Source organism: Ranitomeya variabilis, chromosome 4 (assembly GCF_051348905.1).
Source record: "Ranitomeya variabilis isolate aRanVar5 chromosome 4, aRanVar5.hap1, whole genome shotgun sequence".
In the NCBI taxonomy this organism is placed as follows: Eukaryota; Metazoa; Chordata; class Amphibia; order Anura; family Dendrobatidae; genus Ranitomeya; species Ranitomeya variabilis.
In genome coordinates this window covers 102,918,417-102,927,532 of record NC_135235.1, presented here as the reverse complement: position 1 = coordinate 102,927,532, position 9,116 = coordinate 102,918,417, and the positions used below count along the sequence as shown (strand labels likewise).

The following is a 9,116-nucleotide window of genomic DNA, read 5'->3' as shown; positions in this document are numbered from 1 at the left end:
GGACGTATAGATACGTCTCAGGTGGGAAAGGGGTTAAGCACAGCAGAATTTTTGTGCAAAAACAGCAGCAGAAAATACGGAGCATTTACACTCTCTGTGGTCTGAAGATGTTGTTGAATACTGTGGTTTGGGTGCATTTTTTCTCTATAAGCTTCTTCTGAAAAAAATGCATGAAAAAAAACCCTGTTGCATTTTTAAACGTAGAATCAAAACTGTACGATTATAAAGCTTTATAAACTCTGCTTCATATCTGCCCAAACATCACATCAAATAAGGGGGAAAACGCAAAAAAGAAAAGTAGCAAACATGCAGTAATCAGAAAGATTGTTATGGCATCGTCTGGTGCGGACACCTGCAGAAGAAAAAGCAGCAGAAAGAATGCAGCATTTACATTGCGTGTTAACACGGTCTCTGCATTACAGCTTTATTACATTTTTTATGGGTGTAATAGATACAAATATCAATCACCCTTTTTTTACGTCATTTATCGATTCCCATAAATAATCTGATTGCGGTGTTGTGCAGGTCATTATGATTACAGAGGCACCAAATACGGTATATACTCGAGTATAAGCCGAGATTTTCAGCCCAAATTTTTGGGCTGAAAGTGCCCCTCTCGGCTTATACTCGAGTCATGATTGGTGGTGGGGTCGGCGGGGGAGGACTGTCATATACTCACCTAGTTCCGGCGTTCCTGTCGCTCCCCCTGCCCGTCCCACGGTCTTCGGTGCCGCAGCCTCTTCCCCTGTACAGCGGTCACGTGGGACCGCTCATTAGAGAAATGAATATGGACTCCACTCCCATAGAGGCGGAGTCGCATAATTCATTCCTCTAATGACGGTAACGGTGACCGCTGATAGAGGAAGAGGCTGCGGCACCGAAGACCAGCTGTCCGGGGGAAGGAGCGGGACTCCGGGAGCAGGTAAGTATTACATATTTACCTTCCCTCGTTCCTCCCGCCGGGCGCCGCTCTGTCTTCCCGGCGTCTCTCCTCACTGACTGTGCAGGTCAGAGGGCGCGATGACGCATATAGTGTGCGCGCCGCCCTCTGCCTGATCAGTCAGTGCGGAGAGACGCCGGGACGGGACGCTGAGGAGCTGCAAGCAAGAGAGGTGAGTATGTGTTTTATTATTTTTATTGCAGCAGCAGCAATGGCACAGCTTTATGTGGAGTATCTATGGGGCAACGGTGCAGAGCACTATATATAAGGCACAGCTTTATGTGGAGCATCTATGGGGCAACGGTGCAGAGCACTATATATAAGGCACAGCTTTATGTGGAGCATCTATGGGACAACGGTGCAGAGCACTATATATGGCACAGATTAATGTGGAGTATCTATGGGGCAACGGTGCAGAGCACTATATATAAGGCACAGCTTTATGTGGAGCATCTATGGGGCAACGGTGCAGAGCACTATATATAAGGCACAGCTTTATGTGGAGCATCTATGGGACAACGGTGCAGAGCACTATATATGGCACAGATTAATGTGGAGTATCTATGGGGCAACAGTGCAGAGCATTGTATATATGGCACAGATTAATGTGGAGCATCTATGGGGCAACGGTGCAGAGCATTCTATATGGCACAGATTAATGTGGAGTATCTATGGGGCAACGGTGCAGAGCATTGTATATATGGCACAGATTAATGTGGAGTATCTATGGGGCAACGGTGCAGAGCATTGTATATATGGCACAGATTAATGTGGAGTATCTATGGGGCAACGGTGCAGAGCATTGTGTATATGGCACAGATTAATGTGGAGTATCTATGGGGCAACGGTGCAGAGCATTGTATATATGGCACAGATTAATGTGGAGTATCTATGGGGCAACTGTGCAGAGCATTGTATATATGGCACAGATTAATGTGGAGTATCTATGGGGCAACGGTGCAGAGCATTGTATATATGGCACAGATTAATGTGGAGTATCTATGGGGCAACGGTGCAGAGCATTGTATATATGGCACAGATTAATGTGGAGCTTCTATGGGGCAACGGTGCAGAGCATTGTATATATGGCACAGATTAATGTGGAGTATCTATGGGGCAACGGTGCAGAGCATTGTATATATGGCACAGATTAATGTGGAGTATCTATGGGGCAACGGTGCAGAGCATTGTATATATGGCACAGATTAATGTGGAGTATCTATGGGGCAACGGTGCAGAGCATTGTATATATGGCACAGATTAATGTGGAGTATCTATGGGGCAACGGTGCAGAGCATTGTATATAAGGCACAGATTAATGTGGAGCTTCTATGGGGCAACGGTGCAGAGCATTGTATATAAGGCACAGATTAATGTGGAGCTTCTATGGGGCAACGGTGCAGAGCATTGTATATATGGCACAGATTAATGTGGAGCATCTATGGGGCAACGGTGCAGAGCATTGTATATATGGCACAGCTTTCTATGGAGCATCTATGGGGCCATAATGAACTGTGCAGAGCATTATATATGGTACAGCTTTCTATGGAGCATCTATGGGGCCATAATGAACTGTGCAGAGCATTATATATGGCACAGCTTTATGTGGAGCATCTATGGGGCCATAATGAACGGTGCAGAGCATTATATATGGCACAGCTTTATGTGGAGCATCTATGGGGCCATAATGAACGGTATGGAGCATCTATTTTTAATTTTGAAATTCACCGGTACTGCTGCATTTTCCACCCTAGGATTATACTCGAGTCAATAAGTTTTCCCAGTTTTTTGTGGCAAAATTAGGGGGGTCGGCTTATACTCGGGTCGGCTTATACTCGAGTATATACGGTATGTCCTTTCTATTTGCTCATTTGTGATGTTTATTTATTATTATTTTTTAGCAATTTTATAGGACGAAAAAATCTCATGCTAAATCTAGAATGCAAATACATACATTGGGAGCAAAAAAACATTTTTCTTAACCTTAGTATACAAGGAACAGAGAAATGCATTGTTATACACAATGTATCTCTATGGAAATGTATAACCTGCTTCAGGATTCCTTGCCAGCAACAGAGGTCAAGATTACCAAATTCTCCTACCTACAGTGTTGTGAGCTGTGGCTCATAGGTAGAGCAACATCCTGGGAACAATGAGATATGTGAAGATGTGAGTTTGAGTCCTTAAAGACCTGATCACAGGAGAAAGAAGAGTCGAGTAATTTAAGTTATGAAGAGAGCAGCCCCACCCCCTGAAGAGGAGGCACTATGGAGGAAGAGATTAAGATGTGTCAGAGAGGTGAGTATAGAAGCTGGGAGAAGAGCTGTGATGTGATGGGAGCTATAGATCTATGTGCCTAGTGACGCCCATGATGGCCGCCATATTGGTTGTCATTCTGCATTCCCAGATGCAGATCACTAGGAAATGACACAATAACTGCTCCTACCACATTTCTCGCTGTGGACACCTTTCTACAGCCGGGATCACACTTGCGAGAAACTCGCACGAGACTCGCATCTCAACATGTAACACCCCAGTTTACTGGTTGTTACAGTGGCATTGCTTTCCTTTCGAGGAGGGTTATGCCATGCTTGGAAGTGAGGAAGGATCCCTTTAACAGGTAACCAGTACATGCAACACTGTTCTGACTCCATGCCAGAAGGGGGAGCTCGAGACCGGGGGCCTATAGGGGATTCTCCTTCATGAATGTTCTCTAGAGGAACTGATCACGGGGTGTCCATGGGGGTCTTGACTGCAGAAGGCATAGCCACATCCCCCACCTGTATCCAGAGTATCCAGTTCAGGCAATGCTCTGTGAGCTGATTAGTTCCCAGCTGCACTTACACACTGTAACAAACCCTCTCCTCTATTATATAATAACTGTTGTCTGGTTTAGGAAACCCATTCTTCTCTGTCCTGTTAGGAAGTTCTGAGGTAATAGAGGACGGAGCGACTCAGTGTTCTCCTTTACTACCGGAAATGGAGGAAGGCCCCAATGTCTGCTGCTCCGGACCCGACTCTCCCAGGAATCAGAGCAATTAGCTGATTTATCCCCATAGGATATAATGATATCGGGGGTTATCCAGCTTTATCTCATGTGTGACAGTGATCCCCAAACTCCAGTCCTCATGGCCCCAACACATCATGGTGTCAGGATTTCCTTTGTTTTGCACTGAGGATGGAATTATTATCGAGGCCTCAGAAGCTGCCGCAGGTTCTCTCCCCCGAGAAATACGAAGGAAATCCTGACACCATGATGTGTTGGGGCCGTGAGGCCTGGAGTGTGGGGGACACTGCTGTATGCGCTCACAAGACATAGGGGGCAGCATAATAATGACTACATGGACGAGCAATGGAGTAAAGACAACACAAACATATAGGGGTAAAAAGAAGATTTTATTTATAGATAAGGTTATTATATATTATATAGCATGTATATGTGTAAATTATTCATCTATCAGACTAAACCTATTTATGGGCCGCATTGGTCCAGAGGAAGGCGAAACCCCCTGTGAGGAATCGGCCAATTATCCTCATATCAGGGGGGAAAATTCCTTCCTGACCCCAAATAAAATATGGCGGTCAGAATAAATCCCAGGATCAATGGCTGATACTGAAGAGATGAGATTAAAGTAAAAAATATATGGTATTTTACTATTTCTTTTAATTAACTTAAGGCAAATATAGGCATACATTAGTTTAAACTAACTTTTTCATTAACTAATAAATATTCTATTAATAATTATTATTATTATTTATTTTTATTTTATTTTTATTTTGGTTATTTTGTACTTTTTTTCTTATGTTCTGAAAGTATGCACCTACTTATTAATCTATCACACTAAATGTATTTATGAGCCGTGTTGATCCAGAGGAAGGCAAAAAACCCCTGTGAGGAATCGGCCAATTATCCTCATATCAAAGGGGAAAATTCCTTCCTGACCCCAAATGTGGCTATCAGAATGAATCCCAAGATCAAAGGCTGATACCTAACCTGTGCAATGTACCTAACCTGTGTAATGTACCTAACCTGTGTAATGTACCTAACCTGTGTAATGTAACTGTCCAGTAAAAAAAATGTTTTATTTCCTTAGTCTAATTATTGTTTATATTCATTGGATCTAATTTTTATTTTAAACTAAGGTATTTTTATTTTATTATAACTTGTTTCTTACGCCACTAGTGTGTGATTCTTCTTATTGATCTTTTATTCTAAACCTATTTATGGCCGTGTAGATCCAGAGGAAGGCGAAAACCCCCTATGAGGAATGAGCCAATTGTCCTCATATTAGGGGGAAAAATTCCTTCCTGACCCCAAATATGGCGATCGGATTAAATCCCAGGATCAGAAGCCGATCTATTTCCTACATCTATGTGCTGATATGTACTGTGTGCTATGTGTGTGCCTGTACTGATGATGTAGTGTGGGGACCTGCACTGATCATGTAGTGTGGGTGATGTGTGATGGGTGCGATACTTACCAGGCCTGTGCTACGGTGAGTTCAGGGATAATGGGCGCTCCTTACATGCTGCTGCTCAGCGGCCCCAGGACTGAAAGGTGCGACTATTGTTCCTGAACTCACCAGATGGAAACTGAGCACAGGCCGCTCCTGGGGTAGAAGATCTTCGGGCTGGAGGGATGTTAGATGCCAGCCCAGGAGGTCAAGGGTCTGGGGCAGCAATGGCAGTGGTCCGGCATGAAGATGGTATAGAGCAGTGATGGGCAACCTTTTGAGCTTGGTGTGTCAAAATTCGCCAAAAAAACGATCATAACTTGGGTGGTGTGTCACCTTGATAAAAAAAAAACATAATTTTGCGACATGTATAGTTTAAATAACAACTTAACTCGTGTGGGGTGCCGTGATAGAGCTGCAATAATGGCAAAAGTAGAAAACAAGTGGCGGATGACCCAATGGCGGATTTTGGGGAGTTCAGAACAGTGCTATAGAAAGTTTCCACTGGTGTCAGAGATGTAGTGACCTAAGGAGAGTTATCTCCATGCATTCTTGATGAGTGATACAATTAGATTACAATCAGGGGGGCACGGGCCTCGTGAGAGCTCGCTTATGTGTTACGAGCCCATTATATGGTGGATTCTCGGATACTCATGGCTGGGGAACAACAGACCTGCACAAAACCCACCCTGTCCCGATTAGTGGGGAGCAGACGGCAGAGGCAGAGCACCCGCAAGCTTCTGAAGTATACATTCTGGAGTGCAGCCAGCATTGTGGCTGGTGCGAGGTGTGCACCAGGACAAAGAGGAAAGCTTGTCACTACAACAAAGAGATTTACAAGTGGTTTTACTTCAAAGGGCTCGAAGCGAGACACAAACGTTCAGCTTATGTAGGTGTGGGAGGAATTCATCACTTGCCTAATATTGTGCTGATCCATCGAGGCCCGGTCTCCACGAGGAATCTGCAGGTGTCCTGTAGTATCTGGGATAATACCCTAAAGCCGCTTCATCCCCCCCATACTTACGCAGAGCGTCTAGGCCTGGGACTTCCGGGAGCTGCGCCTGGCCTACCGGAAGTCCCAGGCCTAGACGCTCTGCACAGGAGACGCGCGCATTTTAAAATTACGTCACGGCTTGTGATTGGTCGCGTGCCGCCCATCTGACCGCGACGCGACCAATCACAGCAAGCCGTGACGTAATTTCAGGTCCTTAATGCCTAATTCTGCATTCAGGACCTGAAAATTACGTCACGGCTTGCTGTGATTGGTCGCGTCGCGGTCACATGGGCGGCACGCGACCAATCACAAGCCGTGACGTCACGGAAGGAAGTAAACGCGCGCATTTTAAGCAAAGAACGCTGCCGGTTCCCTCGGTGAGGTCCAGGCTGCGTCGGAGAGGTGAGTATAGCAATATTTTTTATTTTAATTCTTTCTTTTACACATTTAATATGGATCCCAGGGCCTGAAGGAGAGTTTCCTCTCCTTCAGACCCTGGTAAAGAAGCAATTTCTATGGGGCCGCGGCCGGCGTGTCACTGAAAATGACTACGCGTGTCAGCACTGACACGCGTGTCATAGGTTCGCCATCACTGGTATAGAGAGATGATGTTGAAGGGCAGCCGAGGTGTCATACAGCAGCAGAGACATGAGGCACGGGTCAGGAGGCATGAAGTTCTGAGCAGTTGGCACGGGCTCATCCTGCAAGACATAAGAGGAAGACAGGAAATCTATCTACTGGATCTTCTGTTGCATTAGGGGAATGGTCTTTATAATGAACCATTCCGCTATATAACATCAGATACAATGTACTGATATATAGGTGTCCTTTATGTACAGCGGTCACTCACCAGATGGTCGTGGATTCTTTCACAGTCCAGATCTTTTCATCCACCTACGAAAAAGAGAGACATAAAGTCATTGTTAGAAAACATTAAAAAAGACAAGATGGATGATGATTGCCTCAATATGAGAGCAGCATCTGATGAGTGTTTTCCTCAGAGGAGAAGATACTTACCGTGCCCAGCTTGGTGACCCGTACGTAAATCCGGCCACGGGGTGAAGGACTGTGTGCTCCGGCCACTGCAGATAGTGGTTCTCCAGAACTGGCCTGAATGGTGTAAATGGTGGCTCTGCTCTCCTTTCCTCCAGATCCTCCCAGCCGATGGTGGTAAAGAATGGATGCTCTCGGATGTTCCCGCTCACACCCAGGCGTGTCTGAGGGTCTTTGCGCAGCAGCTTCTTGATGAGATGTTTCACGTCAGCATCAAGCCAAGATGGAAATTTGGGCTTCTCATTGATGATGGCTTTGAAAGCCATTTGCTTGACGGGGCCATTGTAAAATGGGGTTCATCCTGCTGCCATCCTGGACACCACCATCCCCAGGCTCCACCAGTCCACTGCTGCGCCGTACCGTTTTCTACGATGCACCTCAGGGGCCATGTAATGGAAAGTGCCCGTCACTCCAGAGATGTTTTTGGAGGAGGAGACGCCATCTTGGGCAAGCCCAAGGTCGATGATACGGATGTGGCCATCTGCATCCAACATGATGTTATCCGGCTTTATGTCTCTGCAATGAAACAAGAAAACAAAATAAGAAATCTGTCCAGTGATACAATAGATGGAAAATGGGTCACTACAAGATCAGGTAGAATAGGCGGCAGGACACCAAGGAAGCCGAGGGCCATATCTACAGCATGTAAAGGGGACAGAGAGAAGGGGGAAAGTTCTGCTTACCGGTGGACGATGTTGTGTCCGTGGAGGAACTGGAGGCCACATACCATCTCTGCTGTGTAGAATCTGATGGAGAGAACAGAGTGTAGAATCAATGTCATGAAATCCTTCTCTGGCAATCCCCAAATACCATGGCACCCCACCTCCTGCTTCCAGTACCCTAAATATATGCCCTAGATGGTAGATTCTACATTTTCTCACCTCACATTGCCGATGTTGAGGCAGCCGCACATCCTGATCAAATCCTCCAGGCTGCCACCGGACAGATACTCCGTGATGAAATACGCCTTGTGCTGAGACTGGTGTGCGGCATAGAGGTGGCACAGGAATGGGCACTGTCTGGCCGCCAGGAGTATCCGCTGCTCTCTCAAGATGGTGTCCTCATTTTCCCTTTTGCTGATCATTTTGACGGCCACATTGATGTTACTGCCGGGGACAGATGCCAGGACCACCTGAAAAACACAAAAGGAGAATATTAAAAGGTGTCTGCAGGAGTGGAAGGATCTGGATGTTATAGTGCACAAGGTACATGAGAAAACTGAGTGGGCGCTCAGTCTGCTGATGATCAGGACAATGTAGAGGAGCAGATCTATGGAGAGGTCTTAACTAATAATCATCATTTTAATTTTTAGCATTTATTTCATAAATCAAAACCACACATGAAAATAGGAAACTTTGCAATAAATCCAATCAGATAAATCTGCTCCTTTCTCCACCAGAACTGTATTTTAATTTTAAAAATTCTAAAGTAGTGAGATAGGAGATGACAGTTGGTGCTGATAATATTTTATGTAGAAGGTAGGGGGAGAGAGGAGGAGTGCTGCATTTAGCTCCTCCCTCACCTCCTCTACATAGAATATTATCAGCACCAACTGTCATCTCCTCTCAGTAATGTAACAATCTGTCTTCACTAAATACAGAAATTATCCAGAAATTAGAAAATAAAAATTCACTCCTGCTGGAGAAAGAAGCAGATTTCTCTAATAAGATTTATT

At 45.3% G+C, this 9,116-nt stretch overlaps 1 protein-coding gene across 1 annotated transcript; it reads right to left on the bottom strand.

Moving 5' to 3' along the window:
* Nucleotides 1–6,988: 6,988 nt before the first annotated feature.
* Nucleotides 6,989–8,559, bottom strand: LOC143768456 (protein kinase C delta type-like). Its single transcript, XM_077257136.1, has 5 exons — nt 8,323–8,559; nt 8,125–8,187; nt 7,406–7,957; nt 7,239–7,282; nt 6,989–7,089 (listed from the first exon to the last, which is right to left on the bottom strand). Exons 1-3 carry the CDS (start codon nt 8,523–8,525, stop codon nt 7,738–7,740), a joined length of 486 nt encoding a protein of 161 aa, XP_077113251.1. The 5' UTR covers nt 8,526–8,559; the 3' UTR covers nt 6,989–7,089; nt 7,239–7,282; nt 7,406–7,737.
* Between the last annotated feature and the right edge of the window lie 557 nt (nt 8,560–9,116).

Coding starts and splice junctions, on each gene's coding strand:
- LOC143768456 (XM_077257136.1), bottom strand. CDS start 8,525: ATGATCAGCAAAAGGGAAAATGAGGACACCATCTTGAGAGAGCAGCGG. Junction 8,188..8,322: donor CTCAACATCGGCAATGTGAG/GTGAGAAAATGT, acceptor TCTCTCCATCAG/ATTCTACACAGCAGAGATGG. Junction 7,958..8,124: donor GGACACAACATCGTCCACCG/GTAAGCAGAACT, acceptor GTTTCATTGCAG/AGACATAAAGCCGGATAACA.